At 42.4% G+C, this 14,654-nt stretch overlaps 2 protein-coding genes across 4 annotated transcripts in view; one reads left to right on the forward strand and one right to left on the reverse strand.

The window, feature by feature from the left end:
• The first annotated feature begins 3,894 nt into the window (after positions 1-3,894).
• On the forward strand, positions 3,895-13,735 carry LOC118330495 (netrin-4-like). Of its 2 annotated transcripts, XM_035665040.1 has the most exons (10): positions 3,895-4,271; positions 4,455-4,993; positions 7,446-7,718; positions 8,649-8,775; positions 9,030-9,218; positions 10,013-10,220; positions 10,361-10,473; positions 10,608-10,676; positions 11,551-11,724; positions 12,134-13,735. In XM_035665040.1, exons 1-10 carry the CDS (start codon positions 4,199-4,201, stop codon positions 12,274-12,276), a joined length of 1,908 nt encoding a protein of 635 aa, XP_035520933.1. In that variant the 5' UTR covers positions 3,895-4,198; the 3' UTR covers positions 12,277-13,735. The 2 variants fall into 2 exon arrangements, with proteins under 2 accessions (XP_035520933.1, XP_035520934.1); XM_035665041.1 differs by lacking the exon at positions 9,030-9,218.
• Positions 13,736-14,189: 454 nt separating this feature from the next.
• LOC118330496 (methionine aminopeptidase 2-like) overlaps positions 14,190-14,654 on the reverse strand; it is a 6,558-nt gene continuing 6,093 nt past the window's right edge. For both annotated transcript variants that reach the window (XM_035665043.1, XM_035665044.1), the window contains one exon: positions 14,190-14,654. In XM_035665043.1, coding sequence (XP_035520936.1) covers positions 14,469-14,654 — 186 coding nt within the window. In that variant the 3' untranslated portion in view covers positions 14,190-14,468.

Below are 14,654 nucleotides of genomic sequence, written 5' to 3' on the forward strand. Positions count from 1 at the left end.
TTCATACCATGTGGCAGGTGACATTCAACAGGTACACTTTAGCCCTCTGTGGGCTTCCCGTTCCCCTCCCATAACAGTAAAAAATAAAAATAGGACACATCCGCCTGGCCTCGCTTTTATGAAGGTGAAACTCCCACAGTTCCTCTGTTTCTGTGTCCACTCTTAAACTCACTCTTTTGCTCAGTCATCTGGTGAGTCCTTCCTGTGTCAAGAGGTGATGTAAAATATAGAGTATAAACTTCCAGAAGTGTCTGGATGGAGAGGGTTGAGGGGGTGAGGAGAATGTGTGTGGAGGGGTGGGGGAGTAGTATTAAAAGTCTCACTAATGTCACAGTATGATATGAATATCTAACACTATTAATGCCAAATGAGTTATATCATGGGAAGAGTTGTATTTTAGGACTAATGTTTACATCACACAGACCCTGTTTCATTTTTTTTTTGTCATTATAGATTAAACCATCTGTTGAAATGTGGGTGAGAGCAATGTTATGGCTAGGAACAAGCAGACAGATAGCAGTGATAAACGTCATAAAAAAGCAAGGAAACTAGTGACAGAGGGGTGTTTGGAGCCTTCTGCTTAACGCCTGTAGCCTGCGGGCAAGGCACCTACCCTCCTTGCCTGGAGCACGTCTGGCTTTTTGTCTGGCTTTTACAGGAGAGTAGACAGATTACTTGCAAGGGTTGAGACGGTTCAGTGAGCTGAAGGTACTAGGTGACATGGCAGCATGAGGGGGGAGGGAACCATATCCTTTTACAGTCTGGAAATAAAGCAGGCCAGCGGCGGTGGAACGGCCCTGCGTCTGTCATCTTATTGGGCCATTGGATGATGAGGCCACGGCAGCACCACTGGTGGTGGAGGTCCAGCACCAGACTGTAGCAGACAGGGAGGTCATTTAACATGACAGAAATATTTTATGTGTTATTGAACAAACTCCTCTAACTGTCCTGTATAATGCCTGACATTACCCTCATAACTGCATCTGTCTATTATTTATGAGTCTTTGCCTGTGGTTGTATCATAAAATCATACGATAATTAGCCTACTGGTTATAGAGGTTTGAGTCAGCTTTTTAATGGAATAAGAGAACTGTTAATAGAAACTGAGAATATTTTGACATTTAAGGAAATATGCTTATTAGTGATAGACCACTTAATCGGTCGTCCCCTTTATTTTGAAATTTGAGATAGTTGTAAATGTCTGCAGGCACATCTACAGGCAGTCTTGTCAGTGTGGAACAATGTTAACACTCCACCTTGAGAGTTTTGGGAAGGTGGTGAAAAAGTTTGGAGCCCTGTACTGACACTCTAATGCATTCTGTTGTAAACATTTGCCTAAAAATCACCTTCGTCCATTCTAAATGACAGCAAATCTGAACTAAAACCATTTCTGGATAGCTTTAAATATAATGTTATAATGTATAGAATAATACAGTATAATGATTTACAGCCAATAATAATCTATAAGCTATAACCCAATGTGTTTTTCTATTTCATTATTTAATAAATATTCCATCTAAAACAACATGTTACTGGCCAAGATAACCATGTATATTGGATTGTAATGTGCATGGTACTATGGAATTATATATGACTTTTCTTTGTTTTGACATTATATATATTATAGCCAGCAGCCAGTTATCTTAGCTTAGCATAAAGTCTGGAAAGAGCAAGCCTTTTCCCTGTCTGCCTCTTAAGGTCACCAAATAAAGTTATTATAAGTATGGTTCAGAAACAAGACCGCACCTCATTCAGTAATCCTATCACCTGCGCCTCGCTGACTCAACCTGTGATTCTCTAATTAAATCCCCTGTGCACACCTACGTAAGTGTGTCTAACCCCTCGCTCCCGTTTATCTCAGTTTTCACAACCTAGCCTTCGAATCCGAATTCTCTCTTCCCTCGCAGTGGGCACTACGGCGGCTAAGCGGTCAGCACTGTGGCCTCACAGGAAGAAGGTCCCGGGTCTGAACCTCCACCTTCACAGGTTTGCACATCCTCCCTGTGTTTGCATGGGTCTCCGCCGGGTGCTCTAGTTTCCTCCCACCATCAAAGACACACATGTTAGGGTTAATATTTCCTCTAAGAAATTCTTTTTTATGTCTATTATTGGAACCACTGGGGATGATGACGTCATCGAGACCCCCACCCTGAGACACCTTGACAGGGAGTTATGTACAGGACTATTTCTTGGCCGGATGTAGTGACTTCCTGGAGTCTCAGCCTGGCAACCTCACAGTGATGACATGACTCCTGGTAGTTACTGCACCCATATACTTTGACCCATTTTACACACTGTTCTTTTTTTTACGGATTAAACAAACAATATATTTTGTGTAAATTAGTGAGCTTTAGAGGTGCAGGTAGGCAGACCAGGCTAGCTGTTTCCCCTTGTTTCCAGTCATTGTGCTAAGCTAAGCTAGCAGTTGTCTAGGGCTAAGCTACCTGGGTGCTGTATTTAACAGACATGAGAATGGTGTTAATCTTCTGATCTAACTCTCAAGCAGCAAGAAAGCCACTTAAAAATGTCATACTATTCCTTTAATGATGCGGTTCAGTCTAATTGAAGTTGTGTAACAGAGGAAAAACAACAAACAGCTGGAGTTAAAGAGCGTAAAGGAATTTGTTTGTGATGTGCGTTGCTTTCATCCTGCCAAGGGAATACACCACAGACTGGCTGAGATTAGACATCCTTCCTGCAGCATTTTTCATGGTGACTCCTGGGATTTGAGGATCGAAAAACATGCAAGTGATGTACAAAGAGAACAGCTCAAGGTGCATCACCCTATGGCCCCGTGGATCATCTGGAGACAACCGAAATAACCCATGCAAATCTAAAAACACACAGACATGAACCCCGTCCCCTTTAAACATAAGAGGCCGTCCCTGTGACGAGAGTCGCAGTATTCCAGGAATGTCCTGATCCGTCCTGATGCCTTGGGGAAGAAACTGAGAAATGGCTGTCTATGGACCCCTCCCTTCTTCTCCTTTAACATATACACGCACACATATGAGAGGAGGATTCATATGACAGGTCATATGTACAATGAGAACAGATTACTCCTGACCTCATGTGTCCATTCATGTATGATGTAAGTCCTCAATGACAGAGTTCCCTTTTGATCACTCCTCTGCCTGTCTTGTCTTTGGCTGTCCTCCACACATTACAGCTTTTTACATGGTATCCAATGATTATGATACATCTTGTGAGCCACTGGCAAAGCTACTTGTAATAGCATATACCCATCTTTTTTCTTGAAATGTGTCTTGTCTCAATGTGGTGATGTCAATGTTAAAGTTTTAAAAAAAGGTGTGCAACTGGATGATTATTGGGGTCAAGGGTTTTGTGACCCCCTCAGGTCCAGGGATGTCTGACGAGGCAGGTAAAGCGTGGTTAATGAGTGGCAGTTAGAAACTAGTGCTGATATGTGGCAGGAATGCAACACAATGACACACTTGTCGTTCAGTGCTGGAGTGCCTGGGTGGTTTGTGGAGGCAATCTAAAAGTCTCAGTTATTAGACCAGTGCTTTTCTAAACTAAATCGCATGACAACTAACTTCTTTCATTATGGGTGCTTATTGAGGAATGCAGAGAAAAAAAAGTTAAGGCTGCTCTAGGGTGAAATGTGAATGTTTTTGTTTTAGGCAAGTAAAATTGTCTTGTGTGTAAGGGAGATTGATCATTAATGGTAATAATATTAAAAAAGGATAATGACAGAAGCAGAAGTATCACAATCACGACCCTTTAAAATACAATATGTGGCAGAAAGTCTGACAGAGACAGTTTTGATATTATTTGGAAAGTCTGATTTTAGGAATCAGAGTGGGAGGGGTCTGGGAAAAGACGAGAATAGGGCGGTGCTACCCTCTTCATATTCCCAAATGTCAATGAACTCTCCACAACAAGTTGATCCCTGAAGTGCGTGGGATGGAATAATTTAAGGATAAGGACTGCAGAGATCTCAGATAATACGAGTTAAATCTAATGAAGCATTTATACACCATGACAGACAGACAATAAGCTTCCTGCCTGTTGCGTTTCCTCATCTCTGCGTCTTAACAGTTTGTAAGTAGTGATTTTATTTCGGAAAGGGACGTGTTGGATTATTAACCAGTGGATATCCTCGGGCCAAGCTATTAACGGCGCGTTTCCTGCTTTTAAGGAATATACGACAGGTGACTTTATGTAGAGGTACAACATGTCCTTCAGTATGAGACTGTTTGCTTTACTTTTCATTATCCCGTTGTGCGCATCCTCTCCTCTGTCAGCCGGTGAGTTTGAACTGTCTCAGACTTTTACGCACGCACTTTAGGAAGATGTTAATAAATAAAACAAGCATTGGGCGTGCTATTTTGTGCCTCATTGCATTAAAAGTGCACACATTTCTCTCACCTTCACTGAAATTGTACTAATTTAACAACACTTGTTCTTACCAAAAACGTCTAAACCCAAAGGTCCAGCTGCGGAGAGCCGCTGCTTCGGCCGAGCTTGCAACCCCCGCATTGGCAACTTGGCCCAGGGTCGAGTGCTGAGCACCCAGTCGGTCTGCGGCTCCAACTCATCTGAGCCTTACTGCTTCTATAAGCAGACCGCTGCCCCCCGCATCAGGGAGTCCTGCTCGGCAGCAAAATGCGGCAAATGCAACGCAGCTTTCCCCAGCCAGGCGCACCCTCCCTCTGCCATGAGCGACTCCTCTTTCCGCTACCCTGACACTTGGTGGCAGTCTGCAGAAGGGGTGAAGGAGGAAACGCTCCAGCTCGACCTGGAGACTGAGTTCATCCTCACCCACCTCATTCTAGTGTTCCGCTCCCCCCGCCCCGCTGCCATGGTGCTGGAGCGCTCTCAAGACCATGGGCGCACATGGAAGACCCTCAGGTATTTTGCCAGGGACTGTGAGGAGGTGTTTGGCCTGGTAGAGGGGTCGCCAGGTGGGGAGAGTGGAGCTACCTGCACCTCCAAGTATTCAGGAGCTTTCCCCTGTGCCAGAGGAGAGGTGAGTAGATTGGCTGGCCTAGAAAATTTTACATGAGGTGAGAAGGGGATGGTGTGGTTGGGAGCTTAACAAGACACATGATATAGTTAATAACTACACAGATTATGTTTTACTGAGGAAAAAAGTATACTTTACTTCAAAAGGTGGCAGCTGCCCCCCCATGCTTACCTTTAGATCCACCCCTGTATGTAGTATTGTAGAAAAAAAACAGTATATATATAAATTAAACTCCAAAAATCACCACTGTGTCTGTTATTATGAGCTGTAACACATTTTCTGATAAATATCTCCCTGGAAATATAAAGTCCTGGGCAAAATGCAGTTATTAAAGTAAGTAAGTAAGTAAATTTAATTTATAAAGCACATTTAACACAGAATAAAAGGACGAGAAGGTGTGTACAGTGGGATGACTAAAAAAAGGCAAATAATAACAGAAAAAACACATTGGTAAATAACTAAAAAGACAAATAAAACAGAAAAAACACATTGGACCAATAGTCAATAATTCAATAAAACATGAATAAAAGAAAACCTTCAATATTGGGGCACACAACAGAGTGCAATGAGTTGTGGTCCACTGTTCTGTATTATATCACACAAAACCAGTCATATCCAGACTATAAAACAAGCAGACTGACAGCTAATTAATTAAAATGAGCTAAATCCTTAATTTAAACAACGGAATCTGGAAAATCTATGTCACAAAATGATTCCACAGAGAGTTTTTGGACATTATTATAGAATTACCTCCCAGCCCTAATCTTCACTGAATTAAAACTCTACTCTTACTTAATGATCAGTAATCTTTAAGGTGCGAGGGGGGATGCTGTAGCTCAGTGAAACACTGAAGGAAAAGTTTGAATATGGGATTGTGATTTTATTCCTGAGATCTGAGAGTGACCACATCAAAACACGCTGCCAGACATTCACCCAGCACTTCACAGCAATAACACTCACCATCTGCTCTGCTTTTGTGGTCCATTTATTGGCACCAGGATGCTCTACAAGCTGATATCACACAAACCACTGAACAAACAGTTGACCAAGCTTTGTAAACTGATCTCTGGCCTGTGGGAGACCTTTTTTGTTAGGCCAGCCTTCTAAGCCACAAACTGCTTTGACATGCACGGCTAGAATATCAGTGTTCACTTTTACCTCTGATGTTCCCTCAAAGCATTTTTTGGGACCTGCTGTATCATCACAGGGCGGGCTGAGCCAGATAAGCAGCCATGGTTAATTCATGAGCACACCGTTCATTCACGCTGCTGGTGTAAAAGAGAGACTCTCACTGGCTAGTAAAAGGTTTGCTTTGCTCCAGAGAGACTCAGACCACATTGGGAGGCTCTGCTTGAACATCTGAATGAATATATGGCTTTGACTGATCTCATAATTGCAGTGTATTTATAAAAAGTATGTGTCTCCCTACAGTATGTCATCTCTCTTGTGTAAGCCCCTTACCCTTTATAATTAGTGTCTCTGTTGCTCAACATGCAAAGACAACCACAAAATGTTGTGTGAAAATGCAAAGCGTGTCAGTAATAAAGTAATGCTGCAAACATTGTATATTTAGTTTAAACTTGCAGAAATTAACTAAAGTAATACATACGTACAATGCTCACTACAAGTGAACATTTTCTTATTTTAAATTAGAATTAGATTTTTTTGTCAAGAACATTAATCATACAGTAAGTCTTGTTGACATCTGTACTGTATAACAGTCATTGTACAAAATGTATTCATTATGATGCCGCATTTATATTCTGCACAGTACAAATGGACAATGCAAGATGCAATAAGTTTGGATTGAAGACAATAAAATGATATTGGGGAAACTTTCACTCAAGGTGTAGGCTCTTGGAAGAAATTAGTTCAGTTCAGTTCAATTAAATTGGTTATAATTGAGTTCATGATTTTGAAAAGTTCTTTGTAATTCTTAAAAAAAGGATGTTTTGGAGAGTTTTCATCTTTCACTGACACACACAGAGATTTTGATTGAAAAACAAAATGCATTAAGGGTTACCAGATTTATATAACTCCTATATACACTCCTAACAGAATACTTGGTGTACTGTGTCCTGGTGTTATGATGAAGAGTAATGACCTGGGTTTTTTAAATCTGCACACATTTTATATACAGACAGAGAGGATGTATCTAAAAGATCAACATTCAACAAAACTTAATTAAGAAGAATAAGAACCATTTGTCCATGTTTACATTGGAGCTAGTCTGATTTTACGAGGATATCAGCTATTTGAGGAGCATGAAAGGCGAGCCAGATTGATGCCTGTTTTTTATTTGGCAGATCAAGAAAGGACATAACGGACATAATTTATGTTTTCGTCATGGTGTGTCAGTTTTTCTAAGATCAGTTTATTTTACTTGTTAGAGAGGCCTTTTACAAGTGGAATAACAGAGATTTTGAGAGATTTTTCCCCCCCTCTATATCTCCAGGTGATTTATCGAGCCTTGTCGCCCTGGCAATCGGTGGATCCCTATGGACCAGCCGCCCAGGAACAGCTCATGATCACCAACCTGAGAGTCCGTCTGCTGCAGCGCCAGTCGTGTCCGTGCCAGGCCAAACATCCTGGTGCTGACGTCCTCCCCACAGACCATTATGCCATCTATGATTTTATTGTCAAAGGCAGTTGCCTTTGCAATGGACATTCTGACCACTGCATACCAGCCAGGGGCTACCAACCCCGCCAACAGAAGACCAGTAATATGGTGAGTGACTTTGAGCTGGATTTTGTGAACATACAGCTTGCAGATGCATGGTGGCAGAGCTCTTGCACAGTTTGTTCTGTTGTTCAAATCTACGTGTCAAGCTGAAGTCTGCCGATGGCTTCATTGTGTCTCCATTTGTTTAATGTAGTGAGATCGGGAGTGGAGGGTTTGGGGTTTTGTTCCCACCACTCCCTTGTTACTCAGCTGTGCGCTGGTATGTGCTGCTGAATCTGAAGGCTGCAGTGAAGACTGGATATTAGGCCACAGCTTTACCTACCATTACAGGGATTTAAGGATGTGGAAAACCTTAATTATGGTATTCAGACTAATGCTTTAACAACCCATAGTCTCTGTGGTGTTATTCTCTTTATTGTAAATGGAGAATAGAAGCACTTGTTTAACTCCAACATGGTTTGAGGGGGTGTAGACATGTTACACAGGCGGTCATAAGCTGCACAACTTGTAACCACTTTGATTGTGTACATGTTTGTATGTTGCAAGAAGTATTACACACACCACATGTAGGTTGCAAGGCTGCTGGAAATCAGCATCAATGAAAAGAGTAATGCCTGCACAGAAACCACACATTTATTTAAGTGGATAATGTTTTGATTCCAGTAGGATTTTCATCAGGCTAAAATATTTTAAAATGGCCACCACACCCTTTATATACACCAGTAGACTGATGGCAGGCTCCATGATGACAGGTGTGGTTAACCATTCAACCTATCTGGGGTGGTAAATGTCTCAAAACAATTCAAACAATCTCAAAAATGCATTAACCCAAAGAAGAGTGGGAGTACAGTACAATATAATACAATAAAGAGTATGTTGCAGCATTTGTTTGCTTACTTTTCAGTCAACATTTAAAAGGTGCATGCAGGAATAATACATTTCCAAATAATTTTCTGTTTGTGGTCTTCCCGACAGGTCCACGGCAAGTGTGTTTGCAGACACAACACAGCCGGTGACCACTGCGAGCGCTGTGCTCCTCTCTACAATGACCAACCCTGGCAGGCTGCCAATGGCATCATAGGGACACCGAATGAGTGCCAGAGTGAGTGATGGGGCAAGAGAGTCAAATGCAGTGGTAGGACACACAGCATGTAGCCTTATCTCGAAAATGGATTTAGTCTCATAAATCACATGTAACCTTTTAGACGCTCATGCGTTGTGAATAACAGAGCAGCTCCTCATTTCATGCCTGTAAGAGATGTTGCTGCTATCACTAGAGCTTTGAAAGTTCAAAGATCAGCAGGGCAAAGAAGAACCTCTTAGTCTGCTTGATTGTACATTTCCATCTGAACCCAGAGTGCAAGTGCAATGGTCACGCCAAGAGCTGTCACTTCAGTCGTGGACTGTGGCTCGCAACAGGACGGCGGAGTGGTGGCGTGTGTGACGACTGCCTTGACAACACAGAAGGCCGTCACTGCCAGAACTGTAAGAAGGGCTTCTTCAGAGACCCCAGCCGACCAAAAACAGCCCCTGACTCCTGCAAACGTAAGGCCCTTCAACGTGTAGCTTCTTTTTTCCTTAAACCATAACTCTGTCTGGATGAATGCCAGCAGGGAATTTCAATTAGGAGGGGCAGCCTTTGATATTTTGAGGACAGTAATGGAGATTAGATTTTTTTTTTGACCCTCCAGATTAAAGCAGATTGATCTCTTTGATATGGGTATTTCCCCCCAGCACCTTTCTGTGAGCCATGGCCCTGTCAGTGATGAGATAGTAAGATGACTCTACTCCTCTCCTTAGCAGGAATGACGGAGAACTCACTGTCTTGGAATGTGACTGTAATTGCAAACAATGGAGGAATTTCCCATGGACCATGCGTTCACATTTTTCCCATTCTTGCCCTTTCCCCCTGCCAGGCACTCTGCAGCATTTTTAAGAATAAACATGCCGTTTTTGGAAACAGATCTGTAACAAAAATCAATCTGTCATCACAAGCGACCATCAGGCAGCAAGTCTGACAGCGCAGAGGGCGAGTGATTTACTGTTTGTTTTTGCTGCAGCTGCTTAAAGCATGTTGAGTACATACTCCCAGCTTGTCGCTTGTTACAGGAGGATGATAAAATACATTTAACTTATATTGCCATGGGAGTTCACTGTGTACACTCTGAATATGTTTGTTTGTGCTTCTACAAGTGTGTTTGTCCTTTGAATACACACAAGCTCATAATATTCACTGAGTGCTTACTAGGACTGTGCCAGAAGAGGAGACAGGTCTTTTGACTTACAAACAGAAATGTTAACATGCAGTCCTCTTGTTCTGTCACCCCTCTCCTCTGCAGCCTGTTCCTGCCACCCTGTAGGCTCGGTCCTCTCAGGTGGTAGCACTCTATGTAACCCTAGCAGTGGGGAGTGCACTTGTAAGCCCGGTGTCGGAGGACCCCGCTGTGACAGCTGCATGCAGGCATACTGGGGGCTTCATGAATACGGCTGCCGTCCATGTGACTGTACAGGGGACTGTGACCCCTACACTGGTGACTGCATTTCTGGGTGAGAGCCAAGACTTAATACCATATCCTTATGTGTTTGTACTTAGATAAAGTGATGTGTGGTGTAAAGGTTGAGTGCATTCTGGATGATTAACACTGAGTGGAGCCCTGCCTCTGACTGGTTTTACCTCTGCGGCACAGCTCTGATGTGGAGGTCTTCTATACAGCCACTGGCCACATGGGACACAGCAGCAATAATAGTGAGACGGCACTCTTTAGGGTAGAGGAGCTTTTCTCTGCACTGCACCACTCTGGTGAGTCACAGATCATATCACACTTAATAAACTGCACACACAAAGATAAAAATGCAGCTGTTTTGATCTTGAAATCTATGCATGCTGTTGGAGTGATTTATATGAATCTTATTAATTGTGTTTGATTTTTACAGAGAAATGTGAGTGTGTAGAAGTGACCCTTGGCAGCACTAAACTCTTCTGTGCTGCGGAGTATGACTATGGTAAGTGCTATTTTACAGCTGGAATTGATTCAGTATTGTTTGACCCAATAATGGCAGTCAGGGAGGGTGAGGTCATTTAACAACATAATGGAGTCTGTGACCGTTTAAAAACCATCAGATCTGTCTATAATAAAGTGATGAATGCTGAAAAATGCCTATGGTTTTTCCACTTGATATCTTGTGTTGTGATTCCTCAAAGGTACCTTTAAAGGAGTTTTCTTATGAACAAACAATTGCCCTGTTTACAATCAGTATTACTCACCAAAATGCTTTATGTGTTTCCTCAAGGCCCATCAAAATGTATTGAAGGCATTTTCTTCCACATAAACAATTTGCAAAGCCAGATTTTTGGAAAATTGTAAAACCTGCATTATTCACACCCATGTTTACTTGAAGTGTTCTTCTTTTCTTCTTGCCTGCCTTTGCTGGCACCTTGCTTGCCTCATTACTGCCACTGTGTCACCCACATCCCTGTGCACTAGAACAAACAAAACAAGTGCTCCATAGTGCTCCCAGTGGTCAAAAACTTCACAGGGTAGCTTTAAATAAGTACTACCGAAATTTAGTATTGCACTTGCAGTTTTGAGAAAAAAAATGGTCAGAGTTGTTGCAGCAGAGGCCAAAATATCTGACTTTTAGTCTATAGCAAGTATCAATACAATTCCCATGTTGCAACTTGACAGCATCTTTTCATTAAGCCCTCCCTCACAGAGGTTTCAGAGTTCTCCTCATGGCCAGTAAACTGATTTGGATGTCTAAAATTGGTGAAGTTTAAAGAGTGTAAAAGAGAAGTGTGAAGAAGGTCAGTACTGATGAATTGCATTTTGTAGTTGGTAGGCTGCTAATCTGATGAATGTTTGTGTTGCTTTGATAGTGCTGGTGTTGAAGGTAATGTCAGCTCATGATAAAGGCTCCCATGCAGAGGTGGAGGTCAAGGTCAAGAAAGTCTTACACCAAAACCCTCACATGAAGATCCAGAGGGGAAACGTCACCCTTTACCCAGAGTCCTGGACCACCCAAGGCTGTACCTGTCCCATCCTCAACCCCGGTCAGTTGCAACCACTTCCAATGAGAAACTTTATTGCTCACAGTGCAGAAGCTTATTAATTAGTCGACTCTTGAGTGGACAATCTGCCAGCTTTGTGCTGAATAGAGGATCTTTGTCGCTGCTCAAGGAGGCTTTGAATGTGTGCCAACGTCCTAGCATCACTCATTTAGAATGAACATTTACAGCTTAAAGATTAGAGCTACCTCTCTGTTACGAGACTATTTCACATCTAACACTTTCACAATAATCATTCTGGCAACATTCATCCAAGCCAGCCTCAGCAGGACAGTATTTAACTGGTTGATTATAGTTACATAATGATGTACGCTCTTTTTACATAAGGTGATTTTTCGCAGTTCTTTGAATTTTAGGCACATTCTCAGTTTATGTTCTGCTCTCTCTTCTCCAGGATCAGAATATGTAGTGGCTGGTCACGAGGACTGGAAGACCGGTCAGCTGATGGTCAACACCAAGAGCCTGGTTAAACCGTGGAAGTCAACCCTGGGACGCAAACTCCTTCACATCCTCAGAAAAGACTGTGGCCACTGGTAGGGCATCGCCAAGAACTGTTGTGGACAGAGGGACGGAGAGGTGGAGGATCGTCTGTGAAATGCAGATTATTTGTGGGACGAGTTGAAGGAGTGCACAAAATGAACAGAGGGACTGTGTGAATTAGGCATTTTGCTTGGATGTTAAAATGAAAGCAAACCCCTATGCCTGCTACAGGGATTTCAGTGTTTCTTCTGTTTTCCACAGCCCAAACAAACCACTGTGGCGCTACAGTGCCGTGGTTGCTGTTAACCTGTGGTAGAAATAAGCACACTTACTACTGTAAGCAGATACCTCACCAGAACTTTAGTCACCTAAGAATCAAAGAGAACAAAGCAAACCATCGGGACTCTTGTCTGGACAAAGTTGACGTTGGTATTTCATTCCTGTGCTACTGTATGATATTCCTGAGCTCACCTCCGTCTAGGTTATTTATAAAAATTTAAGGAATGTATGTTAAATACTCAGTTATTTGCTGACCAAAGATGCTGTCAGAGCTGATGAGCCAAAACATAGTCACGTACTATTGTATCAATTTCATTGAGAGCTGTTTACTTTGAAATCTTGCAAAGGCGCAGAATTATTCTTGTCGTCTCGCAGATATTGCCGATAAATCATGGATGAGTCAACATCAGAATGTGTGTGTGTGTGAGCGTGGATGTGTGCATATGCTTGATGTCCTTGGCGGGGAGTCTGGGACTGTACAGGTCAGAACAAGTAACTCCTGGATGAGGGGAGAGGATGAAAAAAACATTAAAGGAATCAGACGGCTTAATCTGAACAGCTCTTCTCTGCTCCGGCACACTCGCCCGCCTGCTGTCTGACAAGAGCAAAACACACCCTCTCTGGTCTGGAGTACATGCAACGGGCTAAAATACTTGGGATTGAGTTTGCTCTTAAAGCTGCTTCAGTTACAAGAGTGAATCATTTTCAGGTTCTGTGAGGATTTTCTGCTGTCCTTGTTCAACCTGCTCCCATATGAGGAGAATTCACTTGAGAAGGCCTCTCTGAACCTGACCCTGTGGGAGCTAATGTGTGTGTGTGTGTGTGAGAGAGAAAGAGAGCACACACTCTCTTAACATATGCTTCTCTTTTTGGCCTGTGACTTCTGCTGTGCCAAAATAAGTACGTATTAAAAGCCCGGGTATTCATTGACATCAGTGTATCATATCCAGAGTCCACAGGCCATTTTGAGCCAGTTAAGAATAGTCTTGGTCGGTTGTCTCCAAGGAGAAGGACAAACTCTGTGAGGAGACATGATGCATTCCTCAACCATGACATCACCGCCCATGTCCTTGTCCCAAAGACTTTACCAAAATAAGAGAAAATGGGGTTGATTTTCATGTAAAGGACAAAGTGGTGATTTAGGGTGCTTGAATGTACTCTGCTGTCAATGTGATATTTGTAATGCTATTTCCGTGTGTCCTATATGTTCTTTTTCATCTAAACTACATAAACTACATGTCACTGTGCTCATTCTTAATGCTTCTGGGAAAAGTCCATTTCATTACATGGGGACATTATGCTGAAGCATGAAGATATGAATATCCTGACACGTCTTATTGTACCGTCTTCACTAGCAGAGGTGGCTGACTGATGTTTAACCCGTGTTTTAGTGCCGCCCTCCTTTGGTTAAAAGAGAGAAATACACCTTTAAATCATTAGTTATTGGTAATTGAAGTGTGTATGCTCTTAAGCCTTTATGAATATGTACACAGTAATCAATGCAAGATTTATAACAATTTATTTCTTATAAAACCTCCTCAAATTAAAATAGAGCAAAGAAATATAGAAATATAAATATTTCATAGCAGTTGTTTTTTCCTCACCAGGTCTTAACAAGGAAATGAAGCATAGTATTTTTAGGCGAACAGTTCGCCAAAACCTTTTTTGCATGAATCTTTTGCATATATTTCTTTTGCATAATTCCTAAAAGCAGCACATCAAAATATGACTAAAATGACAACACTACATACAAGATGTTTGTCTATTGACTTGATCCTTTGGGAACAAAAAAGTACTAGTAAGCTACTGCCATGACACAAGTCTTTTGCTCTTGCTCTAATTACCTAAAGGTACTCAAGCAGTGGAAATGTAGGTTAGAGAAATATTGCATAATTGCTATCAGTCTGCAGAGGTTTGTTGTCTCAGAGCTGTCATGCTCCTCCCGGTTCGCCTTGACTTTTGCCGCATGCTCAGTAGTCGTCTCCCCGGCTCACTACCTCCTTGCAGGTAGGCCTGAGTAGGATAGTGTGCTCGTACTGGGCGGTGTAGCTGCCCTTGATGTCACAGAGAGGTGGGTAGGGGTCTATGATGCCAAGGTCACACAGATTCTTCAACGCCATCAGGTACTTGCTCTCGCCCAGGCGGTCCAGCCAGCG

This window comes from Morone saxatilis, unplaced genomic scaffold (genome assembly GCF_004916995.1).
Source record: "Morone saxatilis isolate NCDOM2014 unplaced genomic scaffold, NCSU_SB_2.0 Contig2, whole genome shotgun sequence".
Taxonomy (NCBI): domain Eukaryota; kingdom Metazoa; phylum Chordata; class Actinopteri; family Moronidae; genus Morone; species Morone saxatilis.